At 41.7% G+C, this 24505-nt stretch overlaps 1 protein-coding gene across 1 annotated transcript; it reads right to left on the bottom strand.

Moving 5' to 3' along the window:
* Positions 1 to 732: 732 nt before the first annotated feature.
* On the bottom strand, positions 733 to 24277 carry slc7a11 (solute carrier family 7 member 11; the record flags this gene model as incomplete). The annotated part of the gene is made up of 12 exons (XM_080007693.1): positions 733 to 855; positions 1841 to 2018; positions 4036 to 4185; positions 6386 to 6482; positions 6642 to 6745; positions 9605 to 9728; positions 9925 to 9969; positions 10281 to 10380; positions 12662 to 12787; positions 13180 to 13295; positions 15811 to 15937; positions 24001 to 24277. The coding sequence occupies 12 exons, from the start codon at positions 24275 to 24277 to the stop codon at positions 800 to 802; spliced, it is 1500 nt and encodes a 499-aa protein (XP_079863819.1). The 3' UTR covers positions 733 to 799.
* Positions 24278 to 24505: the final 228 nt, after the last annotated feature.

The raw sequence follows: 24505 nt of genomic DNA, 5'->3' as shown, positions 1-24505 counted from the left end.
CGGGCGGCCGCCAGTTACACAGACAGATTACCTGCAAATCCCACCAGGTGGGTGTTCGTGTGGAGTGTAGTGTGCAGTGATGGTGTTGGTGGTGGGAGAGGGGCCCGCAAACTCTATCCAATAGACGCTATTATCACAGTGTGGTGGGGATGCTAGTAAAAGCATATATTATAGGAAATGGTTTCTAATAATTGATCTTGCGAGTAAATGATGAATGGAAATTTGCTGGTACTTAAAAGGCCTCGAGTGCTTGGACGTTAATAGTGAAAAGGAGTCATCTCTCTTTAGGGTTTTTTTTTCTTTCAATCCACATTTGAAATGCATTAACCTGCTCTCTCTCTTTCTCTGTCTTGCTTTCCTCTTTCTGTGTGTGTGCGTGTGTGTGTGTGTGTGTGTGTGTGTGTGTGTGTGTGTGTGTGTGTGCACGACGGCTTAACCATCCAAAGATGAATTGAGCTCAGCCCTAGCTTGAACTATATTTTGAGCCAGATGCACAATAGTAACTTTCAAATACAAAAGGAGGAGTATTGGATCTCTCTTCTCTTCCCACAGAAGTTCTAGCTATATTCGCATCAAGCTGCACGACTATTGCCTACTTTTTGCCTTCTAGCTATGTTTCTCACCCACCTTTTAGAAATACAAATGAAATCCATATTTCCTTCAACAAATTAAACATATATGAGATTTTGAAAAATGGATCTCGTTTTCTACAAGTACAGAGTTCTCGATTCATTAACATCTGAGCTTCGGATAGAATTTCTTCTCCATAGGGGACCCAGAGTTGATTTTTTACTTGGTGTTAATGTTCAGCAGGGACGACCTCCAAGATGATCTGCAAGTATCTATTGATGGAATCTGAGGGCAAGAAAGACACATTTGTGTTTGCTTTGGGGTGGTTAAGTCATTAAGTATTACAAAATGCAACATGGCATGAAAAGAAAATGAATAATATATTTTTTTGCATTGTGAACGCCCAACCTGGAAATTTTGAATTTGCTGTGTTGATTGCATATGTCCTTGCCAAATAAAGCTGGCCAGTGTAAGCTTTAAAATATAATTTTCAGCTCATAAAAAGGCTTCTTTATTTTTTCTTATTAGTTTTACAGCTCTTTAGTGGGGTTTGTTATTTTTGTGGTCTCAATGTAGTCCAATTTAATAATTGTTTTAGGTTATGGAAAAAGATGGACAGCATAAAAGTTTATGAAATAAATAATAATAAAAAATAAAAGGTTATGGTGTCTGTAAGAGTGAGGTATGAACTCTGGGAATAACATTTTTGTGTGACCTATCACAGAATCTCCAGTGACCAATGGTCATTGGTCATGTCTCCCTGTTTTCATAGCCCAACATTTAAGTGTCAGAGAACCGAAGCTTAGGCAAATTGCCTTCCCTTTCAAACTCTGATCAGTAATTTACCATTCCGCCTAATTCAGACAACGGCCTACCTTTAGAGGCCCAGGATTAAAAGAGCTGCCTGCTCTTACTAATTCCTCCAGTTCTGTCCAAATAAATGCATAAAGACTCCCTGAATGTAGGCACCAAGGCAGCGTTAGATTTTAACACCACCTTCTTAAAATCAAGCCAAAATAGCAAGGAGCAAGTTCGCCTTAAATGAGAGCGGTCTATAATGACCATTGTGCCATCAAACTGGAAAGAATCAAAAGTCTGGTGTCATCTGAGTCTTTCTGATTACACCAGATTGATTGCAATTTTCAGCATTCACCTCTATGACTAAGCCCCCCTTTTCTCATATGATCTTAACTGAAGATTAAGATTGATCAGAAAGCAATGATCTGAAGAAAGCTTCAGAAATAATAATTTAGCCTTCAGTTCAAGGTACCTAGAGCCTTCTGAAGCCACTTTGGTCTGCGGTCAAAGACGATGAAGACGTAGTAGGCCGGTATGCCAGTGAGGGAGATGGCAAAGCCGATCCCGGTGTTCACTGGATCCGAGTACAGAGACAAGAAGACCATGAAGAAGGAGGTGAAGCAGAACAGGACCGGGATGATGATAGGAACCTGCAGAAGGAGACACACGTTACTGTCATTGAAATATGTGTCCCATCGCACCGATTCCCGAATTGTCGCACGTTTCTAAAATCTCCACGAGCCGTCGAATTAGTTAACAAAAAGCTTTCTGGAAGGAAAATTAGATTTTTCTAGATTTATGTTCCTTTGTGGGGTTTTTTTTTTATCCCTCAACGTATTTTCAAAACCGAGTTTGATTTGTAAATAGTAGATAAATGTTAAACCGTCAAGTTAAATATTCCCATTAGATTACATGGGGAAACACAGTTCACTTACTGAGACGCTGAACAGCACGAACGCCGATTGATAATTTCCTTTAAAGCGACCATCCAGGTGAAGATCATCCGTCCATATTCCATGTGATGTGAATCACAAGTGAAACCATTTTGATAGAGTTCAACCTTCAAATCTTACTAGTTTTACACACACCTGGATACATTATTGTGTAAGAGGCGTAACCCACAAAGAAGAAAAGCTGACGTAATTTCCATAAACAGATGGATAAAGCGCAAGACGACCCTACCACCCCAATCTTTGAGGATATTTGGCATACGCACATTTATATATTTAATGACACACCAAGCTTGATATACAGAGACTAATATTATTGGCAGACTGTACATACGTGCATTCATTGATAACCTGTACACCCCGTTCACTTATTCACTCTAGAGGGGTGCAGATACCAGTGTTTTGTTGTGTTGTCCGCACTTTTAAACTTCTAAATAATTCCACTTTTATAAAGCATCTCTATTCTTACCGTTAAATAAAAGCTTTTTGTAAAACAAAGATTTTGTGTCTCGATGACGCTGTTCAACATTCTCTATAAACACAAGAACAATGCAGAGATTGGCCCATTCAGCAGAGTGTCAAGTGGCCATGTGGCAAGTAGCCATGTGCCTTTATTGGTCCTCCAACTCATTTCGATTCTGGGAGCTGGCTTAATGAAGACAAGTGTGGGGTAAACTTTGATGGTTATTATCTCAGAAGCACAGTTTGCGCAACCTCATCATTAACAAGCCATAGCTTTAAAAATATTTGCTTGATTCGCACAAGTGACACCTTGTTTTGAAGCTCTGATTGTGATGTAACAAAATAAAAAAATAAATGTGCCTAAAACCCGTGGTGGGTCACATATGATATACAGTTGGCATTGGGCCAGTGAAAACCTTGGGGTGGCAGACCAAGAAAAAGAGTACATCAAAGTTAAATTTTTGGGTGTGTATTGGGACAGTTGTCCTAATGTTATTGACATAATATCAATGGATCACTACTGAGCCTGCTCAATGCCAACTTACAGAGATTCTCCAGTCCAGTCAAGGCAATTAGTAGACTTACTACAGAGCTAAATATTACATTTCGCTGTGGTGTGTTTGGTCAATGTCGCCATTATTTCCAGTTCGTTTTGCATATTTTGCATCCGTGGACATTCAATCATTGTCACTCCCATATATGAGAAGCCTATTTTAGCTAGGGCCAAGTATCAAACTGTCATAATTTAATTGCACGGATGGAATTGCAGTATAGAAGTGTCAATATTACTTTGAAGAAGTAAACCGCCTTAAATGCGGCATTTCCTGTACAAAATTGTAAAAAACATTAATTATTGTTAGCAGACTCTAAACCCACGTGTTTTGGTTCCTCCCACCTCTTATTTGTCGGAAAGTGGGCAGGGTTCTGCTGGGTGGGTGTGGTCAGTGACTCGTAAAACACGGCCCTTTTGAACTGACGTTAACTCTTGAAATGGTAATTGAATGGCAGTTACACAGAGCTTTCGGGGCAGGACAAGAAATCCAACCATGCTTCCTTCTCGAAATACTTTGAAACTTTGATATTTCAGATTGTACATGTTGTTGTAGTTTAATTTTGTAAAATTACTAAACATTTTGAGTGAAGGTCCCGCATCATGGAGATAACTCCCGGCATGGGTATGAGCGCGCTACTAAAATCACAAGTTTAGATTCAACACAAAGGTGACCAAATGACATGGAGAGTTGATGAGACAGACCTTGAAGGGCCTGGGGAGGTCTGGCTTTTTATATCGGAGGTAGATGAGTCCCAGTACTGCCACGCCGATGAAGAGCCAGCGCAGGAAGCTCATGAAGTTCAAAAGGCTGTAGATGTCTCCAACAAACAGCTGGAGCATGGTCATGGGGTACTGTATACACACATACACAAACAAACACATCAGATGTGATCCATCGTAATCAGGATTTATGTGGATAATGTAGATGCGTTTTGACGTGCACAGCGGTTTGGGGCTCGGTGTGCGTGTGTCTATGGTTAATGTTGAAATTATTTTACAAAGTGATACTGATGTGACAGGCGTGTCTGCCATTGTTGCAATGTCCGCCATTATTTGTGGTTCATGCCTGAGCTGTACCCCCCCCCCCCCCCCACACACACACACACACACAAACACACACACACACACACACACTGGCCACAGGTGTATCCCTGAATCTCAGGTCAGCAAATGCAACCCGCTTGGTTTTAATTGGATTCTTTAATTTGCTGCTCAGTCAGAGCTCTGGAATGACGGGGAGTGCAGAGCTCCAGGCACAACAACAAACAACAAATCGGCGTAAGGAAAAAAAATAAATGGTGTCATTGCCCTGGTTATATTCAAAATAGTCGTCAGGATTAATTACAACAGGACATGGTTTGGGGGATTTGTTGACAATATCATTGATTCTAATGATGGATTTTGTTTTTAACAATGTGTTCCCCAGCTACAATACTAACGAACAAATTAAAGCTGTAAATTCTGTTTTCATTTGCAAAAAAAAAAACAGGGTTCTAGCTGGTTGCAGGCGGAAAGTTTGTTTCCTTATTTCTGATTCAATAAGATTAATATAATGCAGCACTTAATCGATTCCCTCAGGGATTGTACTGTTTTAAATGGATATTGCTTTTGGGTTTGTTAGGGGATGAATTAGTTATTAGGATGGCTCCTGTATTATATTGTACCAACTATTACATTACTATTCTACTTGTTCAGCTCAACTAACAACAGATTATACATTTACATTGCAACTCTTTATGAAATGGGATATTTATCAAAATATTGATGTAGGAGTTTGGTGTAGTGGACAATGCTATAAATCCCAATTACTGTACAGTTACAAGGTTGTTAGTGGTTTGTTAAAGGATAGGTTCACTATTTTTCAACCCAGCCCTTATTAAAATGTTGCCTTCATCATTTCTTACTATTCTTAACACAACATTGGATGCGTTACTATTGAGAAACTTACCACTCTGCTGCAGCTCATCACTTAGTTTAAATGCTTTCCAATGGGACAATCATTTAAGCCAAGTAAAATCTATTCTCCTCATTTTCAATGTAAATAATATTAATCAAGATGATGTTTACGTTATTGTGACAGCTTTTCATATTTCGAAAGATGTATGTGAAAATGAGATCTAGGCTCGAGCCGCTGAGGAGGCACTCCGTTTTCTGTCACTTAGTTTGACTGACAGATGACAGCAGGCGTTGCTATGAGACGCCCTGTCATCATTCCCATGTGTAATGCTAGTTGCTTACACTAGGTGCATTGTACAAGTCAGAACATACCCATATCCATCAATCATAGATATCAGGCACTTGCATAGAGATTTGCAGAAACGCAGAAATAAAATAATTGGAATTGATATTTGGACTAAAAAAGTAATTAGTATACAAAGCGTCAGTCTGTACCTAAAAATACACGGCTTCTACCGTATAAATATAGGTGGCACTATTACAGAAACAAACAATGAACTGTATTTTGGTTTTGCCAGGTTTTCACAATAATGGCTGATGTAAAGTTATGTTTCATCAAAATGCATTTTGATTTCCCTTGGACATTAAATCTTCCTTTAAAAATAATGGGAAGTATATAAAATTGTCACACTTGTCTTTATATGTTGTACTGGAAAAAAAATTATTTTTACAATTTTGACTCTTGCTATTCTGCAAATAACCTGTTTTGGCTACACTAACGAAAGAGACTCAAAGCAGGAAGTTGCAGCGCTTGCTGTTGGAAACCTACTGTAGCCAATGTTACACTTTGGCTATACTGCAGCAACATCCCAGAGTAGTTTTAAATAAAGTGTGATATTACTGTTATCGAAAATATAAAAAAAAAAAATACACAAAGGCATGGGACTATAATGTGAGTTTGACGCGTTTAAGGCTGTTTTACAGGAGAATTAACAGGTTTTTGAAGCATAGTGAGAAGCTGCAGCAGAGTGGTACGTTTCTCGGTTGTAAAGCGTCTGAGATGAGGTCTGATATGATGTTTTAGCGGATGGGAAATAGCAAACCTATCCTTCACCGTTATTTTGGAGGGGGTGGGGGGTGGGGCGGGGGGACGAACCAGGATGATGACGGCAGCCAGAGGGGTGTGCCTGCGCACGTGGATCATGGAAAGAACTTCAGGGAGGTGACCCTCCCGCGATGCCACGTAGAACATTCTGAAGGAACAAGGACCTCAACTGTACATGGTTTCAAGTGGGAACGTACATATTACTTGTGATATCAAGGCTGCAATTTCCTCAAACCACCCATATATATATATATATATATACATATACATACACACACACACACACACATAAAGTATACACACCCACCTGGAGAAGGCAAAGAGACAGCCATTCATAGAGCCAAAGCACGACAGAGCCACAAACACGGGAACCACCATGGAGAACTTCCCCATGAGTTTCTCAGCAAATGTCTGCACAGATGGAAATAGGACAAAGTGAGAGAGAGAGAGAGAGTGAGAGAGAGAGACAGAGAGAGAGAGAGAGAGAGAGAGAGTGAGAGAGAGAGAGAGTGTGAGAGAGAGAGAGAGAGAGAGAGAGAGAGAGAGAGAGAGACCTTTCTTAAAGACACATCAACACTCATAACAACTCCCGAAGGCTAAGAGTTTTATTGAAGAGATGCAAAGACGTGCATGTTTGTGTGTCTGTGTGTGTGTGTGTGTGTGTGTATGTGTGTGTGTGTGTGTGTGTGTGTGTGTGTGTGTATGTGTGTGTGTGTGTGCGTGTGTGTGTGTGTGTGTGTGTGTGTGTGTGTGTGTGTGTGTGTGTGTGTGTGTGTGTGTGTGTGTGTGTGTGAGTTTGGGCTTAAAACTTCACGTTTCTTAAGGAGGAAATATTGAGCCATACTCTTAGACACATGGAGATTATGTGGAGATAAAGCATTATGAGTATGTAATTATTTTTGCGTTTATATCGTTTTTTTTATTTATGAAACATCTGGTGGGGAAAAAACACATTTGCATGTTCCTATTGCATCTTATCGTTGTGCTTTATGAATCCAGCATTCCAGCAAAAACAGATCAGTTGTGCGGTTGGCCCAGACGCTCTTCAAACGAATATATTTTTCAGTTTGTTTTAGCGTTGACTATAAAATGAGAACAAATAGTTTGCCAGAGTCAAGTCGTTTAATACATTTTCTTCTATCTTGAATCGAGTTTAAGAACTTTTCGTCTGCCCTTTAAAGACGGCAGCTCTCTCTAACTCGGTAAAACAGACCGGAGCTTGGCACACTCCTCCCATTCCATCACATCCTTTCAAGAAACAGATCCTTTCCCCTCGGACCTCCCTTAAGGTGCTTCTTTCGTTCACGAGTGTACGGTTGCAATACGTGCTAACTCCATTACAATAACAAAAAAAAACTAAAATAAAGTTGTTATCCGATCGCGGCTCATTTAGACAATGAGTCTTCCGCCTGCCGGGGCTTACTGTGTACAATGTGAGCGGACCACGCTTTGCAATAATCCGGTGTGGTTGTTATCAGGGGGGCTTGCGAGTGATGTGATTAGCAGCGCCGGGGATTGGCCAGCAGAATCGCATTAACGCCAGCCCGGAAAGCCGAAAAGCCAGGCGCCCGTCTGTTAATGATGACACCTTAAGTGCAGGAAGGTACTGACCGTGAACACAATCCTAATGAGATGAGAGTACGTGCGCAGACTGGTTTCAAGTAACCGACCGCTCGGCCCCCAGAGTAGGGTCACCTACAAGTGTATTACACAAGATGGGGGACAACAAGGGGAGTGGCCGTAAGCATGACTATTGCTGGAAAACGAGTGCACACGAGAAAGATTTAGCCGTGGCACAAGTTAACTGAAGGGTGTCCATGAAATTAAAGATGCATTGTGCCCTATTTATTGTAGATACAGTAAATGGGACGTGATGGAAGACACTTTAAAGGACAGGTTTGCTATTTCTCCCCCCGGTCCTTCATTAAAATGTCAGTTCGCTGAGCGCATAAGTGGGCCAGCGGGCTCCGGGAGGCGAGGGGAAGTCAGCGTGGTAGAGTGACGCCCCTCTGTGCCAGCGGTGGCCAACAGAGCTGACTGGCCCATCACAGCAGCTGTGAAGTGTTCTTAGTCTAGTGTCTGTCTGGTCTTGCAGTGAAGAAGTCACGGCAGGGAACGTACGGGGGCAGCTGGAGATACTACGTCCGAGTGCATCTTTACGTTGTCCTTTATATTTACTTTTCCGCACTTGAGCGTCCTTTTTGGTTGGAATTTTCCATTAAAAAAAAACACTGTGCCGGGTCAAGTCCTTGTCCGAACCTCGGTAGCGAAACTGCTACAGTACCATTCTGCTGGAGCTTTTCAATGTGCTTAAAGGCCAATGGTGCATGGTGCAAACGTTGAAGTAAAAAATAATGTTTGACTTCATTTTTGAAAACAGGAAACAATATAGTCATACTATAGACATAGACGGTCATTATATGTTCGGGGTTTCAAGGTTTTATAGACTCTTTTCCGTAAATAAGTTATTTTGGCTACATCCACACAAACACAAGAGACTACAAAAAGGAAGCTGCACCACTTCCAACTGCAACACAAGGTAAAGAAATATACAATATGACTGTTATTCAACAGATACATGTCACTATAATGCGTGTTTCGGGGTTTTGAATGGAGAGTTGACAAGTTATAAATAATGGGAACTGCAACATTTTAATAAGGCCTGCGTTGAAAAATTGTGAGGGGTTATCTGGAAGGAATCTGCATTTCATATAAAAAGCCTTGGTATGTAAGCTGCTCGGACATCTTTAATCAAGGTAAAAACAACTCCGAAAACCCTGAGCTGTGTAATACTAGTTTTCAGCACTTTGCACGTTACTGCTGAAATTAACTGCAAAGAGTGTTGTTGTAATCGCAGTAAATACAGCTACATAAAGCAGAATAAAGCCGTGTAATTTTGTGCTTGGCTATAGCCCCCCCCCCCCAGCAGTGGCAGTCAGTATGAATTGCAGTTGTGAAAATGTTTGTACCCAACTGATGGATTGAAAAACAATAATAAATAAATAAATAAATAAATAAATAAAGAAAGAAAGAAAAACTCGAATAGAAACAATACAGCGCACTGGTCACCGCTTATCATAATAAACACAACGAAACAGACCAAATAACGACTAATCACCAGATACTCCTATCTGCACGCCCGGCGAGACACCAGCCCATTAGGTTGCCCTCTTGGACGCCCTACCGACTGGATAATACGAACACACCAACTTTGATGCTGAAATCTTGTGAAACAAACAAAATAAACAAAACATTGTGCGATGGCATTACCACGGCGACAGCCTGCGAGGCCAGGAGCTCCTCTGCCGACATGACGGTGTAGTAGGCCACGTTGGTGAGTACATAGCAGGTCGTCACGATTGCCATGGAGATGCAGATAGCCAGTGGCACCGTCCTGGTGGAGATTGGGGGGTTTGGGGGGTGAGGAGGTTACAGAGGTTAGTTTTAATGACTTTCATCATAATATGACTTTCGCACCTCTCGCCTTTCACTCTTTCTGTAACTCGTTTTCTGTCACGCTGCTTTTGAAAACAACTATCTGACCATCCGTCTCGCAGAGAGATGACTAAAACGTACCGGAACAAACTTACCTCTCCGGATTGTCCACCTCTTCTGTCACAAAGTTAAGATAGAACCTGGAAAGAGAAACGAGAGGGACAATTCCAAATGCCATTGTGCCCAATGTACACAAAGGAGCAGAGCAAAAGAATGACTGAACGAATGTTCAAACAATATAGAAGAGAAGTTGGCCGGCAAGCTTTATTGATGTAAAACTGCAGCCATAAACATTTCCTCCATGCGGAACATTGTTACATTAGCTGTTAGAGCATTTCCACCATTCGGCTGCCGTCAAATTATACCGGCTGAATCCGGCTCGCACAATCAACAAATTAATCAATTACAATTGCGCTGAAAGAAGGTGCACGTGGGAGAATATCATACCTACCAACCAGCGTAAGCGTACATCCCTGAATAGAAGGCAAGAGGCATGCCGGTCAGCTCCATGTTGCCCATCTCAAAGGCATTCTCAAAGTTTTTTGTCTGCCCTGCATAAATACACACACACACACACAGACACACACACACACACACACACACAGACACACACACACACACACACACACACACACACACACACACACACACACACACACACATACAGAAGGACATCAATTACCATGTGAAACATTGATTCTCATTAGGTTCCCTCATTTGTTCAAGGTCAGCAGGATCATTGCTGCTTTGCAAGAGCAAGCAGCTGTGGGGGCAATTTCAAAAAGGTCCCTGCAAATCTTTCTTTCTTTTTCCCCACTATACGAGACAACGGGAATAATGACCATGAGGACAATATTCATAAAACCAGTAAGGGATGATGGCAGCAGGGTGGCGCGTCGGGGCTCATTGAAGCCGCGTGTGGGGACTTGGTGTTAAATTTACTATTAATCGCAAGCAGTGTTGGCAATCACCCTTCAACGAAACCAATACGAAACCCATCAAACTTGCTCAACTGCTCTCATACTGGAACCTTAATGGCAGACCCACAACTAGCACGGCAAATTAGTGTCCAAAATGAAATATATTTTTTCCATCCCCCATGTTCGTGCAAATGAGAGACTGTTATGAACTGCATTCATACAGTTTAGCTCTTCTCTAACCACCTAGGCCACTCAAAGCGATTTACCTGTTACATGCGTCACATTCACACATTCACACACCAACGGCAGGATCAGCCATGTAAAGAGACAAGCAGCTTTGTCGGGAGCTCTTAGGGGTTAGATGCCCTATTCAAGGACACCTCTGCAAATAAGCTCGGAGAAATCGAGGATCGAGCCACCAACCCTCGATTTGAGAGACGACCACTCTACCTTCGGAGCTACTGCCGACTGATTGGTCACATCGGTGTCAAAGGTTTGTGATGCCAGTTGTGTGACCCTGCCCTGCCTTACACCCACAGTCAGCCTTAATAGGCTCCAGGCTGTCCCATGACCATAATCAGGAAAAGCATGTAATTAAAATAGATGCATGTTGCTTGTTGTTTCACACACAAATACATGTAGAAAGTTGGTACTGCCTTACTTAGGCATTTTTGGATTGTGGTAACTCCTTCCTTCCATGTTTATTTTGGTAATTTTCACTCAGATCTGAAACATTTCAGCTTCTTCAGAACACCAAAGGGGAGATGAATCCCAATGAATCTCACTTAATCCCAATCACAATTTCACACAAAGAAAATTCTGATTAAATCATGATGTATAAAACTAGTGCTCTGCCTGTTCAAAACATACCTGTTCAAAACGGGCTGCATCATAGGGGGGGCGGACGGATACCAAAAGTATCAATACTACTGATACTACGTCTCGTTTTGAAGATCAATTCTAGCGTCAATAGGATCGATGCCAAAAATTAGATCAGTTTCCCTGAATATATTTCCTCACTTGCGTTTGCTTGGTGCCCATCACTGTGCAGTGAACGGGAGATCCTTTCCACACGCAAGTTATGTGAATGCCCACGTGCAACAGCGGCAGAAAGCTGTTGCCGAAGACCTGCCCGCTGCTGCACAGAACGGTAAGGCTCGCTGTTCGCTTGTTTATTCAAAGTCTATTTATATTATACGTGTCATGTGTCAAAATTGCTCCTAATTCAAGACTTGTCCTTCGGTCCCCAGCAATACACCCGCCAAGTGTGAAATAGACCGGATGAACGGTTGTCGAGATAATAAAAGGACGGACAGAGATTGTACAGACAGAGAACAGAGATTCCTTTCTTTATGGTTCGATGAATTGGCAACCTCAGGTAAAAAATAATGCCCACAGAGTATTCCACAGGACTTAGACAGCGGAGGAGGTGTGTTAAGGTTTGAAATGAAAATCTTTTGATCACAATTTCAATGTAAACATAGTGCCATTTCCAGTTGCGTCGCACTGCACCGAAATACCTTTCCTGCAGGTCTGACACCAACGGGAAGAAAGATTCTTCTGACCCACTCCTTCAGGAGTTATTCTGGTATGTTTTTTGTTGCTGTGTGTAGTCATGTGTAGTATTTTTACATTTTGACCCTAGGAGGCTTATTGCTCTCCATAAAGGCTATATTTAAATCCCATTCGACAAGCTGGTGCAAACTGAGTTAACTAGCAGAGCCAAAACCGCCGTTTGTGAAACGTGTGGAATGGTCTTGTAAACCCGATGTGCCAAAATGGACCTTGCGGGCCACAAATGATGCGGACCGTTCTCTGCACCTATTATGTTGCCACCTTGTTTTTATTTCTTCATAATGAACAAAGATAAAAAGCCATAATCTACATTTTAGTCAGTATCACAGCATCTTACCTTTGAAGAGCTGGTACAGTCCAGGCACTATGATAATGGCGATGGCCAGCAGCTTAGAAAAGGTGAGGATGATCTGGATTCTGGCAGTCCAAGTGACACTCATACTATTCAGGTACATGACTGCCGCTACACAATGAGGAATAAAGAGCAATGGATGAGGGGCGAGGACCCCACAAGTGTGACCCCGCAAGTGTGACAAAGACACAGAGAGAATTTTTGCATTATTAAAGATCAGATTTTAAGTCAATATTCACTATATTTCTGCATTCATGGAAACTGTAGCACTTGTTATAGCTGGTCGAAGAAAGAGCATATTCAAATTGAAAAACCTTGATCATTCAATAATATTCCATAGATCGTATACAGAAATTAGCCTGGAAAGAGGGTAGAAAGAGCCATTGAGGGAATTGAGGGAATTTGTGTCTAATCCTGCATGATTCAAAAGTTAATATAGTAGTTCACACTCGTGAATTAGGCCCAAGATAGACAGACAGACAGACAGCACTCTCCACACATACTTATGCCTATGGCGGTGGCCAGCTTGACAGCGATGGGGGGGATTCCACAGGGCATGAAGATAGGCTCCAGGATGTACTGTCCAAAGGCAAGGGCGATCACCGCCAAACCTGCAGGCCTGTGGCGGAGCCACACGGTGGAATCAGCGGTAAATACTTTCACACACAGACACATTTTGCGTTCTAGTTATACCTTATAGTATATCGACTTGTAGATAACAAAACAGAAACAGTCAAATGTATAAAAATATACAGAATATACAAATGGGATTCTATGCACAGATGCATCAGAATCAGTTTATTCCGCAAAGGACATTATTTACATTTACAGCACATATAGGAATTTGGCATAGTACGTTTTAGTGCGTTTCACGACAGACAATTAGGATTAATCTTAAGTCTAGAGTATTCAATGGAGGATACAATTAATAATGAAATAAGAGTACATGGGTGAGGTGGGGTAAAAAACAATGTCAAATATATACAAATAGCCAAAAAACACAAAAAAAACTGAAATAGCCAGAATTGTAAAATATACAGAATATACAAAATGTGATACTATGCACAGGATAAATTATTGTTATGGGTATATAAGGGTATAAATTATAAATATGAGTTATTTCTATGTACCCTGTACGTGTACTATGTATATAATTCTTTATAAGTATTCTAAAACAACAGAGCAGTAATCATCTGTGTATTAATGTGATTTCTGCAATAAAGTTAGTTTCCTTGTTAACATCTCCAGGATGAAAGTTGGATCAGGAGTCGGCTTTAGGTTGTATTTTTAAAGATGGAATCTCCATAGACTTATTAAAAATTGATGTAGGGATGTTGTAGAGACCCGAGTTTGACCTTCAATATTTCATTTCAAATTAATTAATTTAAATACAATCATCACTCTCATTGGATGAGGGTTTGCTTCCGGTGGTGAAATAAAGGTCAGCGTGAATGGAACAACAGCTTTTGTTGTACGCTGTTGAAGCTGTGAAGATGGAGGAAGTCACCTGCATTGCAACATATTATTTACAATTCAGTGCAGCAAGTATATAAATTGACTTTACAAAAAGGCACGTGGGTGGTTTGCAGAGAGTCGTGATCCAGGAGTAGATTGTGCGATTGTTATTTTATATGTTGTATGTATATGTTATGGTTTCCTTAATAATTTGTGGGTTTTTTTCTGTTTATAGTTTGGTTAGCACCTGTATCGGTGATTTTAAATTATATTTTCTATTATGCTGCGAAGGGTACAGTTATTAAATTATATTTGCTATTATGCTGCAAAAGGTACAATTACAGAAGGTGCAAAGAAAAGGAATCTCGCACACTCATTGGTTTGTGGTCCGACTGGGTCCCGAACTGTGGATTTAATTCTGGTCAAATAGCAAACCTTTTTTAAAACAATTGTACCTTTTGCAGCATAATAGACATTACGATTTAAATGTATTTTGTGAATATGTGAATAAGCAAAGATGTCTTTCCTAAGTGCATTAATATGTTTTTTTTATTATTATATTATATTGATATTTATATATATCTTTATTCAGTCAATAAATACAATTAACTAAGAATAGTTAAAAGTAAATGTATTTTATGCTTTTGATGCTCATGAACAGAATTGATCTGTATACAATATATTATCAATATAATATGATTAACTTATTGTAGCTTTTTTTTTTTTTTTTTTATAAAAAAATAACTTAGCATTGATTATTATTGTTCAAATGTATCTATATACAATTCAATAATATTCTTTATATTAGAATTCTTTCTTTTCATGAGGCATTTCCTACGCAATGTTGTGGGGGGCCACGTAATAACATCAAGTAATTTCCCCCTGAATTCTGATGCAAATTTGTTTTATTCAAGATTTTATTTTTTTACTACCTGTGTTTCCCTGGGAAATGTTTTACAGGTCCTGATTTCCGCAGCTGGTTTGGGTTTGTCAAGCAAACACTCCTTTAATCCATAAACATATACAGTATTTTATTTTATTCTTGGGCTGAAGCTTTGGTAAAAATCCCCAGTCTGACCAGAACACGTTAAGTTGCTGATATCTCCCATGCCCGTTCTATTGACTCTATCCGTTTATTAAAAAGCACCCGTCTATGAGTGTGTGTGTGTGTGTGTGTGTGTGTGTGTGTGTGCGTGTGTGCATGCGTGCGTGTGTGTGTGATATATCAGTTAGACATATGGTCCTAAAACAAACTCTCCCTCAAACCCCGGGTTCGAGAGCAGCTTTGCATCGGGGCTTTGACTCTTGCGAGAACTCAAATTAGGTTTTTGTCGGCGCGGGGAGATCATCGCCGTCCCTCCCGTGCGTTCCCGATTCATTTCCCACAGCCCCCGCTAAGCTTCCACAGCCACGGAAATCTCTCTCCCACTCCGCCTTTCTCCAACATCCTCTCTCTCTCTCTGGTTCTCTCACTGCTTTATTCAGCCTCTCTGTTTATTTCCCATGCTTTCTGCTCGGTGCCGGGCAGTCGCCTCGGGCAGGGATGAAACTGGGTAGCCAAGCGTAGCCGCTAGAGTGTTTATACTGACTTAGCCGTGTGTATATACACCACTGTTAGCCCCTAGGCCCTGTGTTCGACCTCTCACGCATCGCATTGTATAGGCCATTTTCATAGTCACCTGATAGCGATGAGGTCGGCCCACAGACGTACAAAAGCCATCTGAGGTCCAAAGGCCTCCAGGATGTAGGTGTAATGCCCTCCCGACTTCTTGATGCAAGTCCCGAGTTCCGCATAGGACAACGCTCCTGGGAACAATGGATTGAAAAGAGACAAGGACCATGTCAAATAAAGACCAATCCGATGTCGAATGTCTGCACTCTGAAACATTGTCTCAGTGCAGACTAGGGCTGTGACGATAACCACCATAACCAATACCGTGGTTACGTGACATCACTGCAGTATTGAGCTCATAACCGTTATCACCACAAATAATATATATATATATATATATATATATATATATATATATATATATACACTTTTTTTTTTGTATTGAATTTTTCTTGCTGATGAAAGTTACAGGAGGGTATGATTTATAATTATCATTATTGACTCTCTTCCATCCTATGTTCAAGGCCTTCTGGAGAAAGTTTTCAGTTGCCCATCGAGTCCACTCCCGCTCGTCACTTCAGCGTTACAAGCCGCGTGCGAGGGGAGGATTTCTTTTGAGTGTGTCCAATTATTATTATTATTATTATTTCTCGGGCTGCACCCAACTCAGAAGAATTGGATTTGCTGACGATAAATAATTGGACACAATTGGCTTGATTGTGATCAATGGCTCCTTTTCTACCATAACTTATTTTGGACTCATTAAGCCGCCCATGTATTCGAGTGTTTCCTGCCATTTTTTAAGCCATGGCACACTTTCTACAATTAAATTATCCCACAGAATGCCACTGGACTCACTAACAATTTGTTCAGAGTGAAACAAATCTTACAGGAAGTCGGGAGCCACTCCGACCAAACAGCGGGCGAGATAGTGAATGAATTTAATTCACAAAATAAAAATAATTATCTTGTGTTTATTGTTCAATGGAAGTCCTCCATCACTCACCATGCATTTAAATGAAATATCAGCTGACCCAAAAATCTAACGAAGTAAAATAGTCAGTAAATGGAACGACTTGTTTTTACTGACTGACATGTTTATAACCAAATCTAAAAAAAAAAGAGCCAAAACGTTCGATCAACACAAATAGTCATCACTTTCAGTTCTTGGAAGAGAACATGGGGTAAGATATTGAAAGTTTGGTGATGGGTCACAGACTTCAGAAAGTCACCTCATACAAAAGAGATCCAACCAAATGATACAAATAGTGCCTAATTTGAACAAAATAGTGATTGTGGTTACTTGAAAATTGGGGACTATGCATCAAAAGGGTTGTTATTTATTTCCTTTTTTTAACCTGTACTGTCAGCATGCTTGGCATATAACATAAACTATTTGTATGCCATTGCATCTTAGACAGACTTCTCCAAGTAGAGTTCAGTTTCTCAACCTGCAATGCCACTTTTAAGTCATTGTTATTTATTCTTGCAATAACTCTGTCCTGTGGATGACCTGTGGGATGACAAGAACACAGCTTTTTTGTTACACAAAACCGCCACCAATGCCCCTCTTTGGAGAACGTTTGACCATTTTTTGATCTATATACAATTAATCATCATTACTACTCCAAGAGGAGAAGAATCACCACGGTGAGACAAATAAACATAGAACCAATCAACAACATGTACATGGAAAAATATAGAAATATCAGATGAAAACATGTATCGACAAAACTAAGTAAATTAAGTCCAGGAAAAACTGCATGTGGCCTCTTCCTGTGATTGTTATGGCAGTAAATGAGTGAGGAAAGGAGAGGGATGTAATCAGGAGGGTGTTCAGGGTTGTGTTCAAAGCAGGTGCTGGTGGTGTGTGTGTGTGTGTGTGTGTGTGTGTGTGTGTGTGTGTGTGTGTGTGTGTGTGTGTGTGTGTGTGTGTGTGTGTGTGTGTGTGTGTGTGTGTGTGTGTGTGTGTGTGTGTGTGTGTGTGTGATGTGTCTACCAGTGAGTGCAGTTGTCCCAATTAGTTCTGGTGTATGAGGTCGGAATCATATCGTAGCGCCTCCAAACAGCGGAAAAGGCCTCGAAGCCACCCAGCCCCCAGAGAAGCCACGAGCCCACGGAGCAACACCCAGCCCAGCCCCGAGAAGCATAAACCAGTCCCAGAAAGCGCAAGGAGACCCTGCACCCCCGAGGCGCACACATACAACCCACCCCCACATGCAGGTGTAAGACAGTCGTAGAACGTAGAACGTCGTAGAATGTTGTACGACTGCGTAGTTCTACGCAGTCGTAGAACCTGGGCCGTGGACCACAGGCCCGGAGCCACCAACAGGCTGACACCCCGCCCGAACCACCCAAACTGCCCCATGCCTATAACGCACCACGTAAAGGCGTGGCCCAAATGTTGCAGAATGTGCTCAGCGCAGGATACCCAGATGTCAGCCGCCCCTCTCCCTTCAGTGCCTAAAGACAACCAGCTACGTATGTGGGCCCTCCACCACCCCTAGCACCCGCCGCAGAGAAGCCACGCAGCAGGAACAAGGCCAACATCTGCCTCCCACACCCACGACGGCAAGCAGCCTCCAAGGGCTGGGCCCCAGAAATCACCCAACGGCACCCCTCACAACCCTGCTGGGTTGCAGCAGGCTAGGAGCCGGGCGTAAGCCGTCAGGACCAGAACTCTGCCGGCAGGGGTCAGCCCCTGGCCAACCACACCCTCCACCAGCGAGAACCCCAGTGCTCAATGTGTGCAGTTTGTAATCACAGTTAAAATTGCCAGGCATGGGGCTGCGAGTCCTCTAACAGGCTCTAAGCATGTCGAACCCGAATCACTCACACCCATTCTACCCCGCAGACGCTGGTCTGGTGGACTGTAAGCCGCTGCAGACTGGCGGTGCAGGCTCCCACCCTGGGGCCGCTCAGCTGCTGAGGATCTGGTGAATCAGCGGAGAGGCTCCACTGATTTGTCCAATCCAGAACCAGGAAGTAATTTTAGGGTTTGTTTTTCCGAGCGCTGAGCATAGCGCCAGATCACCTGAGCGCCGCCCTTCTGGACTCTTGCCCCATTTGCCAGCGTGCCTCTGATTTTTCCCTTTTGGCTCACATGCCCCCTTTTTGTTTAAATAATTAATAAATACACGCCAACAGGAGCAGTTTTGCCAACACCTTCATCCTCTACCATTCCCTGGACCTGGGCCAGAACATATGTCCACAGAGTGGTATTAAAATTGCAGGAAGGACAAAAAGCACCTCGGGGCAGGAACGTGACGGGTAAGATCGCATCCGCCCGCCACATTCGACCCTCATAACTCACAACCAACCAGTCTTGCAAACCCTAGGCCTATTGTGTGGTGTATGTACTGAATTTGAGTTCTGGCACTGGGAGAGACAACCAGATCAACGCAGGAGTGCAGAAGGCCGGCTAGCGGCAAAGCACAACCCACACCGGACCAGACCGGCGCATGCCCCCCCCCCCACCACAGCTACCAGGCACAGGCGCATAGCGGCCTGCCATTCGCCCACACCATGGACCAGGACAGAACCATGGACCATGGACAGTCTGGGCCTGCACCAGGACCAGATTGTCCAACCAGCCCCGGCACGATGCCCCGCTCCCCGCCCCCCACAGGACGCAGAAGGAAACGCAAGCCCCACCACCCCACCAATGGCGGGCAACCCCAGTAGGGTGCCAACCCACCGTCCCCAACCTGAGCCCCAGACCCCCAACTACGCCCCAAACCAACACACCAGACGCCAGCTGCAGGCACACCTCAAGGGCACGGAGACAGCCATTAAAAGATAACTTATGACCCACCGCAGCAAAACCCGTTGTCTCATGCATTTCCAAAAATCGCCAGGAGCAGCCAAATAAATTTGTGTTGTTATGGATGAGGAGAAGCGGGTGGAGGAAAATCTAAATCATATTTCGGACCTTAATTTGACCAGTGCAATAGATCCATATACATCCATATATACATATATATATATATATATATATATATAGTGTGTTGTTGACGCTGTTCAACGCTGTTCATGATTGGCCCATTCAGCAGTATGTTCATTAGCCATGAGGCTTTGTTTGTCCGCCAACTCCATTTGCATGCTGGGAGCTGGCTGAATGAAGCAAGTCTGGGCGAAACTTTGAAGGTGATTATTTTCAGAAACACGGTTTGCCACACCCTTGTCATTAACAAGTCATAGCTTTAAAGATATTTACTTGATTTGCACAAGTGACATGTTGTTTGGAAGCTCTGATTCTCCAATTTCAAATGATGCGATAAAAAAAAAAAGTCAAAAGCCACCAAATGACCCTAAAGTCATGGGTGCGTCGCATTTGTATTTCTCATTGAGTCCTACATACTTTTTTTTTTTTCATTTTTCTCCCGTGGGAAACTTATGGGGGACTTTCATACAAAAATAGCTTGACATTATCCCTGTCAACTCTGTTTCTACGGTAACCAGACACATCATGTCCTCGCAAATCGACTTTTGCATCTGTAATTTACGACGCCTAATTACTGTAAGTAAGCCGTCCCCTGTTTTGGTATTGGTTAAGTAAAGCAATATTCAGATAGAATATTGGATATTTTAAGCACCATTTTCCATCATACCTTCTCAAGCACTCAGTGGACCTGGTATACAGTGAATTCAAATCAGTTCTCATTTTCAACACTTTCTTTAGGTAAAATAAAATAAAAGGAACTCAACCTCTGGCCCCTCACCACTTTACTGTAGGCCAAGGTTAATTGCGCTTAATCACAAAAAAACAAATTCTCAAGATAAATTCAGACAAAACACAACGGTGGAGCGCATCTTTGGTTTTCTACAACTGGAAAGCAACTAAGTCACGAAAAATGATGAGATGCATAAGAAAGACACATGTCCCGTTTCCCTTTTCTCTGAAAGTGCCTGGAACTGATCGGCTCAATGCTGTAATTGGCACACGCTTCCAAAATTATAACCTGTGTTCCCATGAAGGAAGGAAAACATGCGTCCCTCTTTTGATTCCTTACTTATGATTGACAGATTATTTTATTCTGTGCTTTTTTTGCAGCTGTCAATCGCTGAAAGTCAGACGAGAATACTGCCCAGAACAAATAAGACAATATGATAATAATAATAATAATAATAATAATAATAATAATAATAATAATAGTGATTGTAATAATAATAATAATATACTAATACTAAATACTAAAGATACTAAATATGAGATAAAATACTAAATACTAAAAAGATACTAAAACTAGATACTAAAACTATAATTAACCTGACGAAATTACGCCACCACGGGGAGGTGTGTGTGTGTGTGTGTGTGTGTGTGTGTGTGTGTGTGTGTGTGTGTGTGTGTGTGGAGGGGGGTTGGGTATGAATGTTATTAAAATTTTAAATCCGTGGGTTCAAATTTCATTCTGACTTTCATGAAATAAAAGCAGGATACTCACTTCGCTTTTTCCCTGAACACTATTAAATATAAAGTTTTGGGAAAATAGGGATTTAGGGTCATAGTACATCAGCATATGATATCCCCACATCAGTATGAATGTAATTCATAGATACAACTGAACTGTATATAAATGTCAGCGTTTGCGCGCCTGGCTGAAAATCTGAATGTACCCATCAGCCACTCTCTCTCTATATGTCTGTCTGACTCTGCACTGTTCTATGTTTATCTCTGTGTATTTGTCATTTGTTTGTATATATATATATATATATATATATATATCTCCCTATAAACTTCCTGCAATACTAGGACAGGACAGTAATAAGGAATGTAAAGGAGAAAAACTCAGACTTATCTATGGGAAAACATGGGCACGGTAGTATAGCTACTGCCTTGGTCGCCTAGGTCAACTTTTATTTCTGCAGTTAAAACAGATCTCAATAGATGGCTGCTGTCCCACCCCCTCATCTGACCTGTCTTGGTGACTGTTGTGTGTTGCACGGCTATTTTTCATCTCACCAAGTTACATACAAAATATTCAAGTTTATAATTAACCCTTTTTGGCGTGGAACCTAAAAAAAATATGTGAAAGTGAATCAAAAGCACTGCACTGAGGCCCAGTGGCCGCTAGAAGCCCATCACATCGGCGCGCCTATGATCTGCCCTCCGCTGTACGTCCCTGTGCCCCGCTCCTCCAAATAAAGAAACAGTGTTTTTTATTTTAGGTGTAGCAGTAGCATTACGTGATGGTGAAAGGCCCTGGTGCAAATATTTGCGCCACAATCCACGGTGGACTCTGTCACTGTTACCCCTACAGATGCTGCGTTCAAGTCAAGTGGGAATTCATGTTCGAAACGACTTGCCACTTTCTGTTGCTCGCAACATCAATCTGTTTAGATATCCATAATTACTCTACTTATACTTGAACTTATTGAAAAATATATTTTGAAATGACTTTGAGCAAAATTGCCAGCTAGATGACGTAATGTAGCCAAAATGTTGTATGTTTCAAAGTTAATAAAACACGTTATGGAGGAATTATGTGTCACAATTAACAAATACATATAATGCAAGAAATAGAAATACAAATGGGAAAAGATCAATAAATACTACAATCTACGACATAAACGTATTTCTAAATCCACAAATTAATAATGTATTACTTGCGTTGTTTAAACCATTTTACAAATGAATGTAAGACAAGTTTTGTTGTCATTTCTGGTCGCGCTGCTTCTGTCTTCTCGTCTGACACACAAACACACACTCACGCACGCACGCACACAGACACACACAAACACACACACACACGCACACACACACACACACACACACACACACACACACACACACACACACACACAGACACAGACACAGACACACACACACACACACACACACACACAAACAAACAGAGTGAACAAGATGAAGATAACGTCTTACTCAAGCCCGAGAGTCCATTTTCATTTATTGTTTTGGTTTGTGGTTTTATTGTATTTATGTTTGATTTATTTAGGATATTTTAATATATTTTTTCAACATTTTAATGTAAAAAAAATCTTAATAATTACATTTCATTGCTATTTAAAAGGTGTACTTGCATTATTATGCTATAATATTATTATTATATCAGTGGGGGAAAATGGTCTTGAAATGACAATAATATAATTTATTGCAAAAATAATAATAATAATAATAATAATAATAATAATAATAATAATAATAATAATTGTTATTATTATTCTTCTTCTTATTATTATATTATAATTTATTGTCAGTATATCCTCCAACAAAAGTAGTTATCATGACAGTCCCCTGTCACTCTAGCAAGACGAGAGAGAGATCGGGAGCAAATTAATAAAGAATAAAGATATTCTGTCCAAACTGTCTCAGAAGACTGACTTAAGTCATGACATTTCACTGCATATATGTATGTCCGTATGTATATGTATGTGACAAATGATCTCTTGAACTTCCACTTGAACCTGTACTTGAACTTAAAATTATTAGAAAGGACTTCACATTCAGAAAGACGAGGAGGATGTTGGTGGAAGTGGCTGGGATGAAGCAATAGAGCAGGAAAATACACTTTCTACATATAAGTGGTGTTTAGATTGTTACAGTAGCATGTGTGTGTACCTCCCGAGCCTCTCTTTTTCAGGGGCCCAGTCATTGTTAGATTACATTATGTAATCATACATTTACATTTATCTGATGCTTGTGTCCAAAGCAACTCATTCATACACTAGGTGGCCATGAAAGGCTCATTTGGAGCAGTCAGCAGTTAAGTGTCTTGCTCAAGGACACATCAACATGCTCCCAGGAGGAGCTGAGATCGAATTACTCCTCAACCTGCTCTACCTCGTGAGCCTCTGCCCTCCTGCTGTTATGCTCCATAGTGTGGGCCTACATGCAAGAATGAATGTGTTAAAATACCATTATCCTAATAATAAATGGGTAACCAATCAGTATTATACCACTGGGTATTACTGGGAGATTAGCAGTTAATTACCGCAAAAAACGTAGTAATTACATATTATTTTCCTATATATGTTACACAGAATCAAATTCAATTAACGTATGGTAATATAAGGCACTGAGTTAGTTAGTCATTTACTCAAGTAGTTAGTTACCTTTCTTAGCTTTTTGGTTCCACTAACAAAGTCATGACAATCCAGTTTTTTTTCAAACGGCATTGAATATGTTTATGGGATTTGAGACTTGAGACAACTGTGGAACACTCTGAGATGTTTTAGTTCCGGTTCTTTCTCATTGTCGCCTGCGTGACCCCTGCTGGTGGGCGGGATTGGGACTCACCGAAAAGTGAGAGCACGCCGCAGGTGATCCAGACCACCAGCGACATCCCAACGCTGCCCGTGTGCTTCAGGATGCCCTTGGGCGAGATGAAGATGCCCGCTCCGATGATGGTCCCGATGATGATGGAGATCCCCCTGAGCAGCGTTACCTTTTTCCGCAGCTCCACCTTGCCACCAGTGGGCCTGCCACCGGGGTCGGGGCGATGTCCGTTTTGGCCGCAGGTCTCTCCATTCGACGGGTTCTTGTACCAGCCGCCGGCCTTGGACCTCTTGCCCATTCTCGTGGGGTTTTCCTTTAATATGGAAACACACACACACACACACACAGACCTCTTTGTTGACTGAGTTCCCTCTCAGTGGAGCGAAGCACCTACAGGCCAACACTGTTCGTTCAGAGTCTGAAACACTAAAACACACTCCAAACTCTCTCTCTCTCTCTCTCTCCCCCCCCCCCCTCTCTCTCTCTCTCTCCCCCCAACAAAAGTTCTGCCCCTCTGGGCTTGCCT

Source organism: Zeus faber (genome assembly GCF_960531495.2).
Source record: "Zeus faber genome assembly, chromosome: 10".
NCBI classification, from domain to species: Eukaryota; Metazoa; Chordata; class Actinopteri; order Zeiformes; family Zeidae; genus Zeus; species Zeus faber.
Note: the sequence above shows the minus strand (reverse complement) of the source record. Positions and strands in the feature narration are given on the sequence as shown.